Source organism: Strigops habroptila, chromosome 2 (genome assembly GCF_004027225.2).
Source record: "Strigops habroptila isolate Jane chromosome 2, bStrHab1.2.pri, whole genome shotgun sequence".
Taxonomy (NCBI): Eukaryota; Metazoa; Chordata; class Aves; order Psittaciformes; family Psittacidae; genus Strigops; species Strigops habroptila.
Window position 1 is genome coordinate 58,631,343 of NC_044278.2, and position 22,746 is coordinate 58,654,088.

A 22,746-nucleotide genomic window follows, 5' to 3' on the forward strand; every position below is an offset into this window, starting at 1 on the left:
CAGAGAGCTCCACTGGCAAAAAAGTGTGTGTGTGTATTAATATATATATATTAATATATATACACATACACTTTTATTACTATATCTATAAATATATATAATAATACAGATTAGCTTTGTGTTGTTTTCACCCTAGCAAAAGCTGGCCAGGGGGTGGGAGAGAGGGGCCAGGCAGGGCAGGGAGTGGGAGAGGCAGCGGCTGGGAGCTGGCCCACAGCAGCATGAGCATCTCCTTTGGGTTACAGCCATGAGACTGCCTGGGGAACGCTAGCCCCAAAGCCATCTCTTTGCAGCATGAATCCGAGAGGGAAGCCAGCTGTGATGTGTTCCTGACAGCCTGGCCGCTGAGGGACTGTTTGTAGTGCTCCACACCTGCAGATTTAGGAATAAAGAATGGAGTGTAAAGGTCTTCTGCAGGGATTCCCCCACCCTCTGATTCTTTCCACTGCACAACAGGCTATTTTTAGTCCACTTGCTTGCCTCAGAAATTACTTCACTTTCTGCTTTGGACCATTTCCATAACATTTGTTGTGATTCTGAATTCCAGTCTTCAGGATAATGTCAGAGCAAAGAATTCCTGGGTGGCAAGCTCAGTTCCAGTGGTATATACAAAAAACCTGTGCTGAGGAAGCCTGATCTGGTCACCCGTGGGAGACTGGCTTAGGTGAACCACGTTTTGGACCATGCCCTGTATTTGCAGGCAAAGAATCCTATTAATTCCGAGTTTAATGGTGCTTTGGTTAGTGAATGGCAAAAGAAAACAAACTTTGAGTGGGCTAATCCAGGTAGCCAAAGTAGATCTACCTCTGAAAGACATCTGTTTGCTTTAAGTGAAGTCCAGAATCAAAAGCCCAGCCTGCATAGGATAAATATAATAGTGGAACCTCAAGTATTCAGGAGCTGTATATTCAGTGAAGAGAAGAAATTATGTCTATTGCTGAGGCACAATATAGATTGAAAGTTGGATTTGTTTGGGATAGGAAGGAAAAAAACCAAAAAAAGACGTTTAGTATCACACCTACATTCTTGTGAATTTTCCACACAGAATCACAAAATGGTTTCGGTTGGAGAGGACCTTAAGATCATCTAGTTCCAACCCTCCTGCCATGGGTTTTAATTAAGAACCACTCATGATGGATTGATGCTGGTTGTGGATCAGGGTCTAATCCATTATTGTTCACAAAATACCCATATTCATCAACCTTTGGAGGACAAATAGCTACTTAGAGTGTGGATAAATGGTCACAAACGCTCTGCTTAGTGTGGCTCCGTGAGCTGTTATGTACTCCTTGAGACATGGCCATCTTAACCTGGTGTGGCTGGTGAGCAGTGATTTTTTTGTGCAAGTGTTTGTCTACATTTTTCCTTCTGGTTGCACTTAACGTGAGTACTTGTGTGACTGCTGCACCATTGGCCGTCACTAGAGGGCTTTGAAGCTAGAAACCTGCTTGCCTTCCACATGATGTCAAGAGCCAGAAGTTTGTTCTGGAACCTGATACACAGCAACATGACAGAGACCTTTGAGTTAAGCTAGCAGGAGCTTACTGGCGTTCAGTGTTTTTCAGCATCTTCCACTCAGAGAACTTGTTTCGTCATCATTTTTTTCCTCTTTAGCCTTCTCTTTTAAGCTTCTTTACAAGAGGAATGGTAAAAGAGGGCCTCCAGGTGTGAGGCAAGTAGGGCTTGTGCACAGCTAACAGCAGATAATGGGTTTTTGGGTGTCCAGTACTTATCTGAAGGGAAGAGGCCAGGATGTACAGGTTGTTGGTGTGCATGGGCGTATGCCTGCCTCCAGGCCAAAACTGGGTTGTAACTGTTGCATGGCTGTACGTGCTCTGGCTTCTGGGGGAAAGTGTCTGCTCATGAACCAAAGGCGTGAGGGAAGAAGGGCTCTATTGTATGAAAGACAACCTTAGCTGGATGTCTTGCTTTGAAGAGGTTTGCCAATGCGTTGGAGAGCTGCCTTCAGCCAAGCCCGCTTTCAGTGGGGAAGTTTTATAGGTCATGAAAAGCAGCAATGTCCGTTTCTTCCACTGTGCCTTGCCTTTATATGCAGCAGCGCACATGCACTGCTGTCATCCCTTGCGCTTTGGATCAGCAGCTCAGCGTTAGTCCAGGGAGAATTGTGAGCGCCTCCAATTTCTCTCTGTGGTGTGGGAACGTTGGAGCACATAATGGCTGCGATTCAAAGACAAATGCTAGCTCTTTGCTACCAATCACTTTGGCAGAAACCCCTAGATGTTCAGACTACAGATGGAGCTGCTTTGGGGTAACTTCTAAGAAATAAAAAAGCACCTACAACCTTACGACTTTCCTTTTTTTTTTTTTTTTTTTTTAATTATTCTGTTTGCTATCTAATAGCCTCCCTGTTCTTCTTTTTCCTATTCGACATCCCTCACCCCTCTCTTTTTAATTCATGCCAGCCAAAGTGCAGCTAAAGGCTTTTCCTAGCGGAGCGTCATTTGTTAGTAAAGCAGCAAAGACAAGCTTAGCCAATTTAACCAGCAATTTCTGAGGCTTTCCTTTTTGACTGTGCTTTGGGATTTCTCCATGCGCTTGTTGGAGGGATGAGGCTGCAGGAAACCGCAGGAGAGGAGCCTCCATCCGTGATGGCCTTTGTTCAGATGCCTGTAGTCTGGCAGAAGCTGACCTCCGCAACACATGGTCTTTCACTTAGCTGCCTCTCTCCAGCTATTGGAGAGGTCCGATTTGCTGTGTGTGGGATTTCTGCTGCTTCCATGCTGCTTGGTAATGTTTCCAAACCAACCAGCGGGTCCTTGCCTTGGCGATGGAGCTGTAGCTGGCAGGGTTGCTGCAGCCTGTTCGTTTGTGCAGGGCTTCATTGTCACACAGCTCTGCTCTAGGCAAATCCGGTGCCTTAAAGCATATCCTCCTGAATTTTGAAGCTCTCCAAACAATCCAGGTTTCCTCCTTCGGATGTAAATGCCTCCCCCTCCCTTCACTCCCCATGCTTTGGCTGGGCTAATTGCTCTTTGTTTAGTTTCAAATCAGTGTGATTAAGGGAAGATTTTTTTTCAGACTGTCACTTCATCATGTTACGGGACTAGCATAGTAAAAAGTTATAGTATCTGTTGGGGTGAATACCCTGAGCACAGAGTTACAGGCATTTACCTTCTCATGAACCATCTTCCCCTGAGACCCTGTAGTGATAGCATTACTTTTGTTTTAAGGGAAAAGTCCCTGAGAAGACAGCCATTTATTTAACTGGACAAGAGAGGCCATCTGGTCTTTTTTTAAACGTGTAACTGTAGAATTTATCCTTGAAGACACTGCTCCGGGTGTTCAAGGTGGGCACAGCTCCCATGCAGATTCTGGGTGTTGGGTGTATTGAGGTGGGCTGGGGCCATGTTTGGGACAGGAGATGGGGTCGTTACTAGTCGCTGGGAAACCAAAATGATACTCCTCGTGAGGGAGATCAGATTATTCCCCTATAGGAGGATTTCAGTAGAACACGTTATGCCTGCGTTTATTTTACAGTCAAGTTGCTGAGTGTTGCTTTTTGACAGTGGCTTGCAGTACGGGAGTGGGCTGTGCCTGTCTGAGAAAAGAGACCCCAAAGCAGCTCCCAGAAGGCTCACAACACACATACACACGTCCTCTTTCTGCCACCTTTCACTTTGAACGCATGCAATGCCCAGTGAGTGAAATAAGCAAAGAAGTGAAAAGAAGTGACCCCCTCATCACAAACCTGAAGGAGTGGCATTGCCCTTCGCCACCCTAGGGAGGATGGACAGGGCTTTGAGCAACCTGGGCTAGCAGAAGGTGTCCCTGCCCATGGCAGGGCGTTGGAACTCGATGATCTTTAAGGTCCCTTCCAACCCAAACCATTCTATCAATTATTATTTCTACCTTGTAGCTGTGTGGGTCCCCTCTGCTAGTCATGGTGCAGTTGGGAAAGGCAGGGCAAAGCCTGACAGGTTGGGGCTGGCAGGAGCCCCAGCTTTGCAGCACGGAGGCATCAGAGCAAAGAGAATCTGAGCCTGGCCAGGAGCTGGTGGTGGGCTTGGGAAGTGGATTCATGTCCCCACACTCCTGCCAGTGCTCTCAGGCTTTCAGCTCAAAGAGGGAGAGACTTGTGCTGAGATCTGAGCTGTTTGTTTTTAAACTGGAGACTGAGATGCCATGGCGCTGTGATTTTTGAGGTGAAATACTGTTTAATAAATGCAAGCCTGTTCACAGCCCAGCAGCAAAAACAAACATGTACTGTACTATTAGGACCATTTAGATTTTTTCCAGTCCTATTTTCTTGGCTGTTAATCATGATCTCTTTGTCACCTGCCCAGCTAGGGTACATGCAGCTGGGGTGTAACATTTTCTGTAAGTATTTGTTGCTTTTCTTTATCCTGATGGGAGCAGAAGGCCTTTTCTTCTCAAGCAGGTAAATAATTAGCTGGCTATCAGCAGCTTCCTTGCTCAGAGAGGTGGAGGAATGGAGAGAGGGGACCGTGACACCCTGTCTCATAGATGGACATGAGCATCTTGTAGCTCTGTTCATTGTTAATTCACTCCTTCAGTGCTGCTCAGCTGTGAGGTTTCCAGGCGTGCTTGGCAGCACTGACAACAAAAACATCTGGTCCAAGAATATAGTTCCCTTTTGCTGGCAGCTGCATGAAAATGATTTTGTACATAGTGGCGTAACGCCAAATGCACTTACTTGTACACTAAAGTGCACAGCCTTTATTAAGCTTTGGCAGTGCAGGCCTATTTTAAATGCTGTGCGTAAGTCAGCATTAATCTACCAAAGAAAATCAAAATCTCAGCAACCGATTTTATGAAGAACTCGCTTATCATGTGTGCCCAGACGTGGCCATACCTTTGTACCTGTGTAACAGCTGTTCCTGTCTGAATGCAAAGGAAAAGCCTTTTTGGTTGCAGCCCTGGTTGTCATCTGTCCTCCGGAAGGGTTTGGCACAAACACAAAGGGAAATTTGCCCCTCGCAGACATCCCTAAATTGCTCTCGTCAGCAGCTGCATTTGTCTGTTACTGATAGAGGTTGTCTGTCTCCCCTCTTGTTTTAAGAAGGACCTAGTGTGTGTGTGCTGAAGAAAATGTTAGCTGTGAATCAAATAGTTCGTGTGTCTGCTGGTAAATTGTAATTGGAGTGATTGGACCTGATAATTACAGAGTCATCATCATCATCTTGTCAGTCAGTTGTAAATCGTTCCATAATGAATTTCCTTTTTAAAAAAGAGCTGTATTTCTGAGTGCAAGTGTATTTTAGAGGTAAAATGTAATATCTGTATTCCTTTCTGCTTTGGAACTCGTGTGAACAAGCACATTGAAGAGAGGTCTATGCTCCAGCAAAGCTGCTCTCAGTCCATATATTTCTAGTTATTTCCTTTCTGTTTATTCCCACAGATTAGCTGAGCTCGGTGGTGCTTTTTCACCGCCAAAGCTGCTGTTCGGTTGTAGGTTTCAGGCATGCTGCAGAAGAGCATGGAGGAGCCTGGGTCTGGTCTGGCATCAGTCATGGGCCTTGGTTTGCCCTTTGCAGGAGGAGCTCATTCCTCCCCAGGAAGAAGCAGGTGGTTGGAGAGCTTGGACAGGTTATTTCAGTGGGTGTGTGTAGGGCTGACTGCCTCACATCTACCAACCTGATGTTAATCCTCTCTGTCACTGCTGGGAGGAGCAGTTCTCACCTCAACCAGAGAGAGAAGGAGGAGAAGGTGGAGATGGTGGCAAAGGGAGGAGGAGCAAGCCTCCTCTTGCTGGCTTTTGAGACACTGTTTGCTTGCAATGCCAGTGAAGAAAAATCAAGGTATTTTGGGCGGTATTTTTACAGTTTAAAATGGAATTTGACAAGCCTGGAGGGTTGGTCAGGTCGCTTCTGCTCATCCCAGTCATCCACGGTCTGCACAGACAATATATATTCAGCCTGCTTCTCAAACACGTGACAGTGGGCTGGTGTTGCAGCTTTATGTGCAATCCCTTCTGCCCCTCATCTGGTGAGAGGAATGGGCCTTTGAACCTCTTGGGTCCTCCTTGTTCGTGCCCAGTGTTTTGCATTTGCAGTACTTTCTCTGCGTAAAGCGGGGGAGAAGGTTGCAGATTACCAACAGAGGTTGAGCAATGACTAATATTGGACCAGAGGAGCTAAAGTATTTAACCTTTAAGCAGAGATTACCTGAAATTAAAACTTGTAAGGGCTTGTGCACTCTCACTGTGTCATTCAATCATGTTTGTAAGACACATGTACAGATCGGACGATTCCTTTTATTCCTGGGTAATTTACATATTTTGGCTGCTTCACAAAAGAAACCTTGTGTTGAATAAGTCAGATCATGATCTCACACTAGTCCTTGCTTACAAGGAGTTTTTTGGAGGCTGTAACATAGCCCCAGATTTGAAGTTTTCCTTTTGTGGGTGTTAAACAGAGCATAGGTTACCGGCAGCATATACGACGAGTGTTAAACGTGGGTATTAGCTCATAAACCAGCATATTACCTTCGAGGTTTGGGGGTGTGATGGCTGTTTGTTGGATGTTGTTTCACCTGGCAGGTGTACCTCAGACAGAGGCACACCACTTCAGAAAAAAGTGTTAAATCTGTTTTTTCTTAGTAATGGGCTACGTGAAATATGTCACTTTACAGAAGTGGATTGGTGGGCTGCAAAAGAAAATGCATTGATTTTGTTTTCAGGGCTTTCTTGGTACTCATTTTCTGACAAAATACAAGGGTTCGTTAGTGTTGCAGACGGAGTTTTAAATATTTGGAAGGGAAAATTGCAGCACTCGCATCATTTTAATGAAGAAGGTTTGCTTAATTAAAGCCTGGAAGATGTAGGGAATGTGGACAGCTGAGGGATTAGCAATGTGTTACAAAGTTGTTCTTCCACCTACCAGTTGATTTGAGTTCAGAAGCCAAAGTCCATAATAAAACTTGTAGCCTTCCACTAGCTGTTCGCTGGCCGTAACTGTTGATGCTCCTGGTGACCAAACCTTGAATTCTTTCTGCCTAATTTTAGTCATGTATTAGTTGTGCTGAAGCCTGGAGTGTAGCTGCTCTGGGCACCCACAATTTCCGTTGGGGGAAACGTTTGCAAGGGGCTGGAGCACCTCTCACTGGGAGAGTTGAGGTTGTTCAGCCTGGAGAAGAGAAGGCTCCGAGGAGACCTTATAACAATCTTCCAATACCTAAAAGGGGCCTGAAAGAAGTCTGGAAAGGGGCTTTTTGCAGGGGCCTGTCATGACAGGACAAGGGGGAATGGCTTTAAACTGAAAGAGGGGAGATTCAGATTAGACATTAGGAAGAAGTTCTTCACTGTGCACTGTGAGGGTGGTGAGGCGCTGGCACAGGTTGCCCAGAGAAGCTGTGGCTGCCCCATCCCTGGCAGTGTTCAAGGCCAGGTTGGATGGGGCTTGGAGCAACCTGGTCTAGTGGAAGGTGTCCCTGCCCACGGCAGGGGGATTGGAACTAGATGGTCTTTAAGGTCTCTTCCAACCCAAACCATTCTATGATTCTGTGAAAGATGTCCATAAAGGAACAGGCCTGTCCACCTGAGATGGGTCTTGTCCCATAGAAAGGTGAAGGTCGCTGGGGGGCCTGTGTCTGTTGGAAGTGTGAGGTATTTGCTTTGTGGCTGCCAGCTGCTCAGTGCTGGTGATTGTGGCGGTGCTTGTTTGTCCCCCCCCATTTTTATTTATTTATTTTTTAAATTTGATTTTTAATGTATGATTTATTTTGGAGTACCATTGCCAGTTTGCTCTCTCTGCTTCACAAATCTGTGTATTTGCTTTTGGCCCAAATAATATTATGTACAAAGAAGTGCCAAGCTCTCCATCACTGTCAGGTGAAGAAATGGCAGCATGTGATGGAGCTTCTGAATTTCTTTTGTCAGCTACTTCTCCAGCCCCATCTCTTTTTAATAAAGGATCCTATATGAAACAGCCCTGAGGAAATGCCAAAGTGGGATTATCTTTCCTTCCTTTCCTTTGTTCTGTTCCTGTTTGGGTGTTTGTGGTTACAGCATTTGGGTTTGTGATTGTGAAGTACTGGGGTATTTTGTTTGATTTTTAGCATTTGGGTTTCATTCAATGTACAAAATGTAAGAGGGGTTGTAAATAAATCCCTCTTCATTTACAGTGTTGTTGGTCAGTGTGGATGTGAAGCTGTATACTGAATCTGTCCTCTAAGGGAATCAGTGTTTTCATGTAATCATAGATTTTCATGATGTATATAGTAGAACATTCACGTTATGCCAGAACTGCTGGTTTTTAATGTATTTTACCTTCCCAGCTTAAATTTCTGGTAATGTAGCTTCTGTGTGGCATTTGGTACATAGGAAATCCGCTTTTAGTCATTCCAGCCTTTTGTTTTCTCTCCTGTCTCAGATGCTTGCTTTCTGCCTCACCCTCCTCAAAGACAAAGCTTAGTTTCAAACTAGAATGGTAGTTTCTTGCTGAATCTCTCCAGCTGCATCAAACCTGCAGGACTCAGGAGCCTTTTCCATCTCCCAGGTGCAAACTGTGTCCCAGCAGCATCTGGACTGCACATGCAGGGAGGGACCCATTTGGGAAGGAGATCTGCCCTCCAGGAGGGAATGGCAAAGCTTCATGCTGCCTGGGGAGAGCAGGGGCCAAGCAGTGGGCAAACACCTCCCCTGGCTCTGTTGCCCCCAAAGGTGCTGCTTTCCTTGGCATCAAATGCACAGTGAGATTGGAAGTAGAAAAGATGTGCAACTTGCTGCCTTTGTGCTTAGAGCCTGCTTTCTCTCCAGCATCTACATCTCTTATTGTTTGAGCCTGGAGCTTTGCATAAAGGAAATTGTTTTAATTTCTTTACTTCACACACAGGCTTATTTTTCATATCTGCTAGCAAGGGCTTGTTCTGAGCACAGAAAAAAGCCCTGCGACTGGATGTAGAATTGTATAGCAACAGGCATTTTTAGTGTGAATAGTAGTAATGAAAGCAGGGTACTAAACCTTCCTGCTTTTATGAGAGCTCTGAAGATGTCAGTACAAGGCTAGCTTGTTGCATAACTTGTAAGTAATTTAGGCTTGATGAGGGTGGACAGTTGAATTGTATAGCTGGGATAAACATGCAATCTGAGCAGGAAACTCTTTGAAGTTATCATGACCAGAATCAAGGGACTAGCCTTGGAAATGGTTGAAGGGATTTACCCTTAGGAGGTTTCTCTCTTGGTTGTGTTAGGAAAAGCCCATGGCATCCTGGGGTTTTACTGGGGGAGGTCAGCGGTGGTGCAGTCTCTGTGCTTTCACTGCAGCTCATTCAGTGACCAGTGGAGGCACCGGGGGCACATCAGGCCAGAAAGAAAATGCTGTTGTCGGAGTGATTGGCAAAGGAGGTGGTTTGGAGGGAGACAACAGACAAGTATTGTCTTCACATGGTTTTTGGCTTCTTCCTGCCTGCACGTGATTCCATCTTCTGTGCTTGCACAATGGTGCTACACAGGCTCCTTCAGGCAGCGCTGGGACCCTGCTGAAGAGCTAAGCCCTCCCTCTTGCTTTTTTGTCTGCTTAATTTGATTGTTGCTTTATGGCTGCAGCCTCAGAGATGGCACTGTTGCGAGCAATTTGGCTCGTTTTCTCTCTTGTTTCAAATGGTGCCTTTAGCATGTAGTAGAGAGGGTGTTGTGCCAGGGAGAGACAAAGCAGCCTCTGTTCTTTGCGTGTGTTGGGGAGTGTGTTTCTAACCTGCTTGATGATATCTTGCCACTGAAGGTAACCAAACGTGGTCATAAGGACAGCACTGTTCTGCCATCCAGTTCTCACGGAACTAGGATTTTTTGTGACCGTTGAAAAAGCATCACAGCCGTCTTCTGCAATCAGTGCAGTGCTGCCAGTCTGCTGCTTCTGGCAGCGTGGCTCTGTGCCGGCGGTGGAAACTGCTTGGAGTCTGGTGGGCAGCTCACAGTGGTGAGATGGGCTCCAGAAAGCTTGCAGATGGTAAAGCCCATGAAGGGCTTGCTCTGCATGGGCTGCATGTGTAGACAAGGGGCAAAGTCTGAGAGGGACCCTCACAGTGATGGTGGGGTGATGGTCACCACGCATGCTGCTGCTTGATGGACATTTAAGTGCTCCTTCAGTGGCACTGAGTGTGTGGTATGATGGATGCATTTTCTTGAGGGAGAACAATCTGGAAGCCTCTGAAGAAGTGCGTGTTTGGGAAGGACTTGAAAGACGGTGCAGAGAAATGAACATGCTGATGCCAAGGTGGGAGTAGTCTGGTGGGTAAGAGGTCTGTGAAAGAGAGACCTTGCACATGAAGTGGGACAGGGCCAGTGAATGCTGGGGGTGAGAAGGTAATGGAGGAGAGAGACAGAAGGGAAATAAAGTTGCATGGGGTCTTTAGCTTCAGGGTAACAAAGCTCAAAGGCTTCATAAAAGACCCTGAAGAAAGACGGGATGTAATAAGAAAGTTGGAGGCCTTGTATGTTAAGATTTAGGAGGGACTGTATATGGACTTGTTAAATGTTTACTGCATGTCTTGATTAAAGTCTTTTAAACAGTTTAGGCTTTCCCTCCCAAGAAGCCCGAGTTTGGTATTATTTTTTAAGAACTATTTTATGTCATATTCCCAATTCCAACACTCCCCTGTGGCGCTGGAGAGGATCGCATTTCTCCATGTTGTGCTCTCTGCTCTGCAAGCTGCTCTGCTTTACACCAACTTCTTACCTTGGCAGTCTCTGGCAGGGACTTGCCTGGTGCTCAGTGTCTCATTGCTCTTGTGGTTAGGTTCCTCCCAAAACTAAAATCTCTTTCCCGGCTTGGAGGCAGCGCCACAGCTCCCAGTTCTGTGTGCAATACTGCCCCAGCTCTTCTCTCCAAAACATCTCCCTCGTGTGTGAGAACTTTATTAACGAGTGTATATATTATGGATTCCAGCACCAGAAAAGGTCACCTATTGTGCTAGGCACTATTCAGACTTTCCTTGGCCTAGACATATTCTGCTCTGAATGGATGCCGGCCAGGTCTGGGCTGCAGGGAGGAGGGAGAAGGGAGGATGTGACACACAAGCAGAGTGGTGGTTTGTAAAAGTTGGTGTCGTGATTTACCCAGGGAGATTTTTTGGTTGTGTTTGGTGCCTTTTAGGACTTTTTGCTTTTTCTAAATGTAGGTGGAGAACAGAAATTGAAAGTGAGAGGGAGCGGAAAGAAAAATAAGCTGGATTTCTTGTGGGCTTCTCCTGTTTTTCTTGAACTTGTATGTCAGGTGGAGATGGTGAAAGAAGGGCCAAGTCATCATCATTTTACTGCCTCTGAAGGCAAACTAATTTCCACCACTCTGGGTATCTGGGTTAGTAATCTCCTTCCCCTCCCAGCAGTGTGCTGAGGCTGTTGCCTGCCCCTCCATGTAGATCCCAACTCTCCCATGATTTAAAGATTCCTGAATCCCATTAGCCACCACTGGAGCTTGTGATCCTCAGCAGCTCAGTTTACTGTGGGACCCCAGGCAGAGCACTGCCAGCTGCCGTTCTCCAGGCAGTGCAGCTCCCTGAGTATTGGGCAGGCAGAGCTTTGTAAGCAGCATTGGGAAAGCAAAGGAAAGGAGGCTTGAAGGCTTTCCTTTCCCCATCTTCTTTTGCCTGTGTGTTTGGCTTTCCTGTGTGTTGGGGAGTGGTGTTAATTCTGAAAGCGCTTGGTTGTAGCTTAAAATGACTGGACGCGTTTGTGTGGGGACAGCTGAGATTTCTCACCATTACATTTCTTAAATCCAGAAGGAAAGTTACTGAAGGGACCAATCTGTATGCTTCTGCAAGTTGTTTTAGGGCAGCGTAGAAATCATCTGGTGAGATAGGTAAATTTGCTCTTACCTTCATCACGGAACATTGTCTTGCTTTATCCTTGCTTGGCTGTATTTTCCCATTTATGTTTCCTGTCGTCATAGTACTAGGGTAAGTAAAAGCTTCTGAAATTGTCCTGAGTTTCTCCTCCCTGAGCTGTGCCATCCCTTGAGGGATTATTTTAATTCATTTATTTATTTTAAATTCAGCTCATATAATTTCCTTGTGCAATAAAGCTTGGGGAAACAGTGTTATTCCCCCCTTACTCCCTAGGTGTGTTTCTGAAAGACAGATTCTCGTAGGGGTCCCGTACCAGTTGCAGTGCTGGGGCAGGTCAGGACTCTTTTGCTTGGTGTCCTGAGGCACTAGACAGTGATGATTACGTAAGTATATTAAAACAGGGCAGGCATGAAGTGATTTTTCTTTTCCTTTGGTTGCGTCCTCCCTGTTTGTGGCACTTCTAAAGCTATAGTTCCCTTCTTCTCTCTCCCTACCACCACATCCAGCAAAGTGCTTCTGAATTCCTCATCTTCTAAGATGTATTGTATAAGTAAGCAGGATTATCTTGCAATAATGATGCAGGGGGGGTTACCTTTGGAAAATGGGCTAAAATGATCGAGCTGTTCGGATTAATATTCTTTACATGGATTTGCTCTAGTAGCTTTTGTTTGGGAGTTCCTCCACTGACAACAGTGGTCTTAAATCATTCAGATACTTAAATCATTACAGTTTTGTAAATGGTGATGTAATGAAAATGACAAGTCATTGAGTTGCTATCTGCATGCAGGAAAAATAATCTGATATTTAGCGTGCAGCAATGAATGGAAGGGCAAGCGGAGTTGGGATTTTGTGCTATAGCCGTAAGCGAGCTGATGGGGTGCCGCTAGGTGGCAAGCTGAGAGGTAACACGCCTGGTTTTATTTTTAATGTGCTAATTCAAATGGTTAGAAACAATCTCCGTGTACACAGGCTGGTTTCTGTGCTGCCGTCGTGTGCGGTTTTTAGTCTTACAGGCAAAGTCGTTCTGATAAAACAGCGTTGTGGTTAGGAATCCCTAGAGATGCTGACAAGTCCATTTAATCTCTGAAGGGAAATGCACGGAAAGGGAGAGGAAAGCTGCTTCAAGCTTGATTTAACCACGTGAGTCTTGCAAAAGTATAGCTTACTGCAGAAATTACTGGTAATCAGACGTGCTGTCACAAACAGGCAGCGAATGTATAAGTATAAAACACTTACACCAGCCCCATCACAGGCCAGACAAAGAAGGTTTCAAGGGGAGTTTGTATCCACAGATAATGGCTTAAAGTGGTAATTGATGCCAGCTGCATAAAATCACTAGGAAGGGCTCACCAGCTGCCTCTCTCCTCCAAGAAAAAAGGATGTACTTTTGTATTACTTCATGAGAATGACAATCTCTCGCCTCAGTCATTTTTAATTTTCTCTTTTTGTGATCCTGGCACCTCTGCAAAAGGAGGGACTGTTAGTGGTGGTGCAGGGCGTGTGTTGTCGGGAGGACGTGAGGGACCTTCTGTCTCTGAGGCTGGCTCACATGCCCAAATCCTGGGATGGCCACCAACACACCTCTGCGCAGTAGGATCCCTGCTGCAGGCTGCAGCCTGTCCTCTCTGCGGCACATGTGTCCATAAGGAGACCTATGCGGAAACGGTCTTATCCGGTGAGATTTTTGGGTGGGATTCATCTCACCCTGATGTGAGACATCTGCAAGATTGGTGTCTGGATCTTGGCTAATGACCTCATCCTCCTTTTGTAGTTAGTGGGGGAGAAGTAAACACCAGTAGGGCGTGCATTGTTTGGTCTCTTTCAGATGTCCGCATTGGGATGAAATCAATTGGACCCTTGGAAAAAAAAAAACCCATTCCTGAATCTGGAACAGAACAATTTTGGTCTGGTCACATTTGTTGTTTTTTTTTTTTTTTTATTTCTTTTATTTGTTTTTAATCTTACACCAGTTGCTGTACCACAGTGGTACTGCAGACCTCCATGCCGATTAATCCTCATGATAGTTCCTGTTGCCACAAAGTCTTCAGGGCTCAGTGCCAGAGAGATATTGATCCACACTAAGTAAGTGGAGTCCTCCAAAGGCCTGGCAAGAATTACTGAATCCATTTATTTTTGTAGGCTGGAATTTGGACTGGCTTGAACTGTAGGCGAAACGGTGTTTGCATTGTGGACAAATGCTCAATGACAGCTGAAGTAGGAGTTTGGGACCATTATTAGCCTTAGTTAAGGGAGATGCTTGGGGTTGCTGCAGGCCATTGAACAGGTGCTTTGACACAGCCATAAGGAAAAACTGGAAGAGCAGTAACTGCCTGCAGTCTGCTGGGTCTGTGTGCACCTTTTTTTGTTGTTGTTTGTTCTTTGGGGAAGTGTTTATTTTATTATCTTATATTTCAGAAATAGATCCTGTCTAAGCATTGTCATTTTGGCTGTTGTTACAATACATAAACATGAAGAACCTTTAGGATATCCTGCCGATTGTATTGTAAATGCTATTGTGTCCATGTGCTGAGGGTAGGAAATCACTTTCATATAAAAATCTCTGCACAAAGTAGCAGATTAATCCAGTTATGCATATTAACCTATCACCAATTAAATCCCAAACCATTAAGTTTAACAAAGCTCCGCTGACACGTTTTTTTCCTAAATTCGAAGTTCAGTGTGGTAGTTTCTAGCATAAGCATGTATTCACATGGTCTAAATAAATAACAGAATCACACGACAGCAAGGACACCAGAAGCAGCTGAGGAAGCACTGAGTTAGCTTTTGGCTCAAAAAGCTGTTCTGATAATGGTTTCTCCCAGGGCTGCTGTTCACTGGGAACTTTGATTTACAAGATTATTTTACTGTTTTGTTCAGTGTTCCAGAAATACACAGTATTTTACTTTAAAAATGCGTCATGAGAAGATTTAAGAATAGTTCATCCCTGGTGCATTTTGGGAATTCTCTCATAATAATTTACGAGTAAGCACTGCATCCCACTGTTAGTGTATTTGAAATAATTGTTTGCTTTGTGTTATAGGGTGGTTTCTTCTGCTAAAGCCAGGGATACCAGTGTGTATAAATAGTTAATATGTACTTAGTACTAACATCTGCATAAGTCGTGAATAGGATATTTGATTGCTAGCATGGTACAAATTGCAAGGAAGTTTAAGGCTCAAAATTTTCTCATGTAATCAGCTTTGACGTTACAGGATAATCAAAATATTGATGCTACCGTTTCCATCAGCCAGCCACCCTAGGGAAGAGGGGTTTCGGTTTCTTCCTGGAATCAGTTTAAGGTAGACATTTTCCCCCTGCATATCTAAGCCTAGAAAACTGTGGAGCGAATAAAGATTGTGCCTAAAGGGGTAAACCCAGCTGCCTTTTCATTCATTGCCTTAAGAGGTGCTAGATGAAGGCTCCCACTGTCTAGGTGTGGTAAGAGCTGAGAGTGCGATGATGTCGTCTTCTTCTGTATCCACTGGCAGCCTGCTTAGACATGACCTCAAAGCATCTGTGGGTCCTTCCATGCAATACATCCTACCGTCACTTCAAAACCAGATTGTAGGTGTTTTTAAGGAGTGGTTGCATGGTGTTGCCCATTTCAGCTCTTTGAAGGTGTGACCTCCTTTCACCCGAGCTGCTCTCTGCTTGGCACCTCTCTGAGGTGGGGGGAGCCGGGGGAAATTCTTCCTCTGCCTTTGTGTCCCAGCATCCTGTTTACTGCCCTGGCTCCTGGCCCTCTCTTCCCGATGCACTTGCTCTTCCTCCATGGAGACAGATGGAGGAGGAGGAAACCTGTGCACAAGGCAAATGCCTTGTCCATGCGGGGAGGGGAATTCCTGTTCTCCACCTCTGCTTTCCTGTGCCAGCCTCATGCTGGCACCAAGGGAGGACCCTGCGGTCCCCACCATGGGGGGACTGCACTCAGAAGGCCTACTTTGGTGTCCAGCTGCATTAAGCCACTATCTGGCATTTAAATAGAAATGGTTGCAATTTTAAAAATCTAAGGAGAAAAAAATGAGGAAGATGGAAATAATACTCCTCTATCGTAAATTCACAGATTTTTCCGGTTTCCTAGTTCTCTGGATTACGTAGAGTAAAAGCCTGCTAGCTATATGTTTGCTTAAGGTATTACAGACGTAGGGGTTTTAGACAGATCCTGTCTTGCTCCATTATTGGATGAAGTCCAGTGCATCCTTCAGTTGCTTTTTTGCACTATTAAAAACTCGGGAAAGTGAAGGTCTGTTTTAGACCATCTCAATAAACAGGATTTTGCTGGCACAAACGTCTGCTGAGCATGATGCTGGCACAAATTGAACTTTCAGAAAATCTACTTTTGTGAAAGAGAAGAGGAAATAAATCATGCGTGTGGTGTGTTAAACATTTTTTTTTGTGGTTTGTTTTTTTTCCCCGAAGGACGAAGAAGAAGAAATCAAACTGGAGATTAATATGCTAAAGAAATATTCTCATCATCGAAATATTGCAACTTATTATGGTGCTTTCATTAAGAAAAGTCCTCCAGGACATGATGACCAACTGTGGGTAAGCAGATATTTCTCAAGCGTCTCAATCATAATTTTTTCCCTTTTGGATATAGTTTGAGGATGACAGATATATCACATTATGGAAAGACAAACTAATAGAATTTGGTGCTTGCCTGAATGCATAGATAACTGAATCACATAGGCTAATTATGCATCCTTAAGAGGATGGCTGAACCAAGATTCCTTGCTGTTAGCAATGGATTTGCTCTTTAAGTAACTTTTTCCCCCATTTCGCAGATGAATAGTAGCATGTTTCATGGGGAAGAATGTGTGGCTGTTAAAAAAGGGCTGCACTTGAGAACTGTACCCATTACGTTTCTCATCCCACTTCATCTACACCCTCTAGAGTATTGAAGTTTGGGCTTGAAGTGGCAGGGTACAGACATCAGTGTATGTTCTTCCATAAATAAATGTAAGTTAAAGGATAAGATGTGTTGCAATGGTGTGATCAGTTTGATTCCTTCAGCATTGGATGTGCTCTTACTGCTGTTGCTGCTAATGCATTTTGCATAGCTGAGCAAATCCAGATTCCCAGCATTAAATTACAGTGATTAAATCAGTCCTTGAAAATGTGGTAACTAATGTGAGACATATTCCATATACGTCTGACACACACTGGAGACATTTGATTTGAATCTGTTTTCCAGGCAGAGATGTAAAATAAATGATATTCTCTGCTTCACGAGGGTTTCCCAAATCAGTGCTGCAACCTGATCGTTTTGCTTTGCTAGACAGCTGGGAACTGTGTTTGATGTTGGTTGCATGCTGATATTTGTTTTGCAGCTTGTTATGGAGTTTTGTGGAGCTGGCTCTATCACAGACCTTGTGAAGAACACGAAAGGGAATACTCTGAAAGAAGACTGGATAGCATATATCTCCAGAGAGATTCTCCGGGTAAGGAAAATAGTCTGTTCCACTTGAAAACACAGAAGCACTCTTACAGAGATGTAGCCTAGCTTGAGGTTCTGCAAGAAGCTGTTTCTGATCAATCCGGTTAGCTTGGAGAGTGCTTGGGAGCAGATAGATGTCTGCTCCACATCATTTAACTCAGTGTGAGGGGTACTGTGTTGTAACGGCAGCCTTGCAGAAAGTAACAATTTTTAGTCAAGAGAAGTCAAGGGGAAGAACCAGTGACCTTACCTATCGTAGAAGCTGTCCATAAGACACTGTTTTTGAGAAGCTTAAGGCTGTAACAGCATTGTAACACAATAGGGTGTGGAATGGTCTTTTCCAAATGTGCTTTCAGCCATAAATCACTGCTCCTGATCAAGTCTGTGGAGGAAGGGGGTTGTTGGCCCAGGCCAGTAATCGGTATTTCTGTATTGCCATGAGCTCTCATACTGTGTATTCCTGCAGTCTATCTAGAGCAAGCAGCTACGCTGTATGTGGCTGTGCGCTGTGTAGTGCTAGCAGACGGCGCTGTAGAAGTTTCTCAGGAAGAGGGTTGCCACTTACCAGTTTTTCTAAAACTGAAGCTTTAACTAATTACTCTTTGTGTTTAATTTCCAGTTGGTAGCCTTTAAGTGCTTTTTGAATAGTCATTTGTTTGCTGCCCTAAGTAAATCTGGTATGGTTTTCCTCGTGCTTCTTTGTAAAACAAATTGCCTCCTACCCCATACCACTACACAGTTATGTTTGTTCAGTTGCCTCATCATAAACGAAGTTCTGAAGAGCTTTATGTTAAAGCTGGCTCTTGCATAAATCAGTGCTGCTGTTGTCTGTGTTGCACATTTGCTCTGCCTTGGCAATTTTTAAGATGGTGAGGGGGGGAGATGTATGATTCTGGTCTCTTGCTCCAATTCCAAATGCTAGGAGAGTCCAGCTGCTGGTGTTCGGGCTGGCATGTTGTAAGTTTTTTATGAGGGAGAAGAAGAGTTGAATACCTACTGATGGTTGTATTTCAAATCAAATAGATAGCATGCTTTAATACAAGGAAAGCTAACTTCTACAGGACTGATCTTATGCTTAATTTGAGAACTGTGTCACCTTGGAAGTATTGCATGCTATGTTGCATTCGTCCTGGGTTCGCCTTATGTAAAGTAGTTAATGCTTACTGAGAAGAGGAAAAAAATTATTTACCTCAGAGAAGAGTTAGGTGAAAGCTATTTTCTCATTCCTGTGAGAGATTAGCAAAAGCAGCCTTCATTGCTTGCCAGAAGGAACTGGAATATCTGGAAAGAAGGAATGTTAAACTCACATTGCTACGAGACATTGCAAAACCTGATTCGACACTGAATTTGTCATAGACAGAGGAGAGGGGTTGTGTAACAGAAAGTTAAAATGAGTTAAAGTGCCAAAGATCATTGCAGGTAAAGTCACAGGTGAGGGTCGACCCAGTTGGAGGGGCCTGTGGGCTGCAGGAGTATGGAGACATGCTCCTCTGTCTCCTGCCAGTGCTTTGCAAACCCAGATGTGTTTTTTCAGTAGGGCTAGATGGTCCTCTGGAGAGAACAGACGATTATCTCTTTGGCTGGGTCGGCGTAGCACAAGGCTTAAAAAAGTATCCTGTGTGAAGCTGTGGAAAAGCCTGCATTCCTGTGAAAAATAAGACCACGCTTAGCATTAGCAGCCAGCGAAGGGTCTTGGGGACATGAGCCGTTCACTTGATTTGCTCGTGACATGTGTGGGGAGGAGCTGAGCACGGTGGGGTTTTTTGTCATGCTCATTAACTGTTTTAAAAAAAGAAAATAGCCCAATGGTTGTGTAGGCAAACTGGTAAATGATCATTTAATGAAGAACATGTGTTAGGAAATATTTCTCTACAGCAACCACTACTCTTTAACCTCTTGCAGCTGTAAAGGTTCTATTTCTTTATTTTTCATAAAACATTAAAAGCCTATGAGGGCAACACGAACAGGCAAGACGATCCCACTGGAGACTACAATTTTCTGAGCAGAGAGCTGAGGAGAAACCAAAATACAGGCAGTTGCTAAGAGGATTGCCTGTTGTTCTCCCAATTACATTAGAGAGTAAAATGCAACATATGTCTTCCTCAGCCCTCCCTCCACATGGCTAACGCTCTGGGGCATGCATCCAGGTGCTGTCTCAACAAAAAGCACCGTATGCCAGGAGGTTTTGTTTCCTTTGGAAAGTATAAAGCTCATACTTTTTTTTTTTTTTTCTTTTGCATGTGTTTTGGAACAGTTATCTGGCTTCATGGCCAGAGAACTGCAGCTTTGCATCAGAGCTTTTGTTTGTTGTCCGTTGTCCCTTGTCCTCAAGCATAATTGCCAGTCCATTACCCCCCCTACCCCCCACCCTTCTTGGGGTTGCATATATGCATGTTCGTGCTGCCTCCTTTCTCCCTCCACTCCCCTTCCCTGGACTAAATTCTGGGTGACCCTGTGTGTGCCGGGTGTCAGTGACGTACACTGATGCTGGTGCCATTTACAGTGTCAATGTGTGGAGACCTTCTGGGAGCTGAACTTTTCTTCACGCGGCAACTGAGAGGTGTTTGCACAGTGCAGATGTTGGGCTGTATTTAGTTACAGCATGTGTATGACTGGAGCCTGTGTCTCTGCTCCATTACCAAAAGCTGTGCGGGTGGTGTGCTACTTACTGCAAAGGTTCCCGTGGGTTCCATTGCATCCAACCACTGAGCAAGAGCCCAAGACCCCGTGCTATGGACTTTGGGGGTGCTGGGAACAGGTAGACTGTTGCTAAGCAAAGAGCCTAATTCTGAACATCCGCTCCTTCCCTTCTTGTCTTTAATGCAGGGGTTGGCACATCTTCATGCCCATCATGTGATTCACAGGGATATCAAAGGGCAAAATGTGTTGTTAACAGAGAATGCAGAAGTGAAACTTGGTAAGTACGCATGCACGTCCACTTCCTCATTCTTTCGGCCTTTGCTTTTATCATGTTTCCAAAGTAAGTTTGTCTTTTAAAAGCCCTGCAACATGTTCTGTAGCATGAGTGCTGTGTCGCTGCTCCCATGTAGATTGAGGCCCTGCATGTATTTCCTCCTGCTTCAGGAAGATGAAGTACAGGTTGCTGTTGTGTTTCATTAAATGAGGTTGGCCTTCATGCCAGAATCAGTGAGGGGATCATTTTGTTTCCCCCACCAAGCTGTGTGTGACTTGTGTTCATTCTGATTCCCTTTATTCTGGACTTGGGAAGTCATGGGAGAGTCTGTTCTATTTGGCTTTAATTATAGTAGCACCTACTGTTCAGATTCTAGACACAAAAATACAATTGGGCCAGCACTCTCAAGGGGCATCAAGCCTAAAATGCGGTTCCAGCTCTGACATGCCTGCCGAAAACCATGCTCATCCCTGGCCTCCTCCTCTTTCCTTTCCAAGTGGACATACTCTTTTTTCTTCCTCTGTAATCTGTCTCTTCCAGTTACTGCACACTTTAACCTTCTGAGTTTGTATCACACTGCACTCGCCACCTTTTTTTGGTTAAATATAGAGCCATGCTGAAGCCCTCCCACCCAGCCCACATTCCTTCTGTTTTGCATTACACCTTCCTGCAGCACGAGGCATGGGAAGATGTCCCGGCTGCTGGAGGAGGAAGCTCTCAGGAGAGCTTTTCTCCTTTTGGTCCGAAGTGGAGCACAGTAGCTCCCAAACCGTTGCTCCCACTGAACTCATCTACGCAAGTTTGTCAGTGTTGCCCAGCTTGTGGATGCAGTGAAGCTGACACAGCCCTCATAGAGCAGATGCAGTTACTGCTATAGAAAGATACGTGTCACTGTGGTTGTGAGCAGGAAGAAAACACCCTTGTAATGTAATTGCCTTGTAATGAAATGGGCATCTCTTCTGCAACCTATGTGTGTGTGTGTGGTTAAAGTTATCACCTCTTGAATAAGCCTCACCTTTTGCTCTGTGCATTAGAGCGGAGAGCAATTCCCTGAGCAATAGATTATTTTTCTGTCCAATTTTAGAGCAGAAAAGGTGGACAGCCAAAAGGGAGATATGTTCATGCATATTGTTTTCCCATAGCATGAGAGGTACCTTTGGGAAGCAGCTCCTTCTGTATAGGTAAAGGTGCTTGGCTTCACCATTTGGGAAGGGAATAGCCCTTCCTCAGCCTCCCAGGCAGTATTTTTGCAGCTGTACGCTTCCTTCTGCACAGGCAGGCTGGTGAGAGGTGCAGGAGAGGTGGTTGTATGCTACTGCGTCCCTTGATGCTTGTGGCCCTGGCACATTGCATGTGAACCACAAGGGTTTGGCTGCCTCACTATTAGTCATCATATTTCTCCTCAGCATGGTTCTCCTGTGTGGCACATCCACAGTGTTTTATTTCCAAATCACCTTACAGAAGTAATCATTGCATTATTTTTCCCTTCTTATTTTATTTTATTTTACTCTTTTCCCACCCGCAGTGGATTTCGGTGTGAGCGCTCAGCTGGACAGAACAGTTGGCAGGAGAAACACTTTTATTGGAACTCCGTACTGGATGGCTCCAGAAGTTATTGCCTGTGATGAAAATCCAGATGCTACGTATGATTACAGAGTAAGAGAGGCCTGTTCACAGGGAAAAAAACCAAACCAACAAACCAACATACAAAAACTATGCAGTTGCAGTATGAACATCCATGAATGATAGCAGTTTTGAAGACTTCTTATGCTTGGTAGGAGTAACACTGTTTTGTGTAGGTACATTCTTTATACAGGAGTACAAGGTATGGGTAGTGTCAAACTGCGACCTTTAACAGTTGGTGTTACTTGTATTATCATAGCTTTGAGACATAAGGAGTATAGGACTTCAGTGTGCTGTAGGTACTCAGAGAAGGCAAAAAAGAGTTTAACTGGAAACGCTCGTGTTCTCAATTGGTATAATGATTGTACCTTAAATTGTGTTAGACTATGTCCCACATATTGTAGTAACCCAGAACAATGTGTTTTAGGTGTTGCCATGAATAGAACCACCGTCTGGAGAGCCAGTGAAGTACAGAAGGACCTTTTTAAACTGTGCCTATTCCTGATTTCAAGATACATATACATGTTGATAAAAAATTATCCATCGCAGCATTTATCAGCAAATAATTTTTTACATAGTTTGCTGCAAACCAAAGATTTAATTACTGCAAAGCCGTAATTGGCTTGATGGTATTTGTACTACCATTAAGAATGTTATATGTGTGTATCTAAAGTTAGATTTCTCTAGTGAAAGCATATTGTAATCTTAAAAGTTCTTCTCAGCTTGCTTTAATGAAAGCACAAGGAAAGAAAAAATGTGAAAATACACTTCTAAAAAAGACCTTGGACTAATGCAGTTGTTCCAACTTCTAACCAAGGGCAACTAAGATACCAGCCTCTGATTAAGGCCTTACAATGAATTTTAGAGATGAAAATCAAATGAATTTACTGAGATCGATAGTGCTGTTAGTTATCAGTATGTTTGTGTATGTCTATTTAAAAAAGCCAGATTATTTAAATTGGTGTGTTTGTACCTTTTGACTAAAATTGATCAGATTGATCCTATTTCT

At 44.4% G+C, this 22,746-nt stretch overlaps 1 protein-coding gene across 12 annotated transcripts in view; it reads left to right on the top strand.

Moving 5' to 3' along the window:
* The window catches only part of MAP4K4 (mitogen-activated protein kinase kinase kinase kinase 4), a 166,484-nt gene that overhangs the window by 88,132 nt on the left and 55,606 nt on the right, over positions 1-22,746 (top strand). For all 12 annotated transcript variants that reach the window (XM_030471801.2, XM_030471811.2, XM_030471845.2 and 9 more), the window contains exons 4-7: positions 16,183-16,308; positions 17,094-17,204; positions 20,027-20,117; positions 21,640-21,770. In XM_030471801.2, coding sequence (XP_030327661.1) covers positions 16,183-16,308; positions 17,094-17,204; positions 20,027-20,117; positions 21,640-21,770 — 459 coding nt within the window. The remainder of the gene's footprint in view (positions 1-16,182; positions 16,309-17,093; positions 17,205-20,026; positions 20,118-21,639; positions 21,771-22,746) is intronic.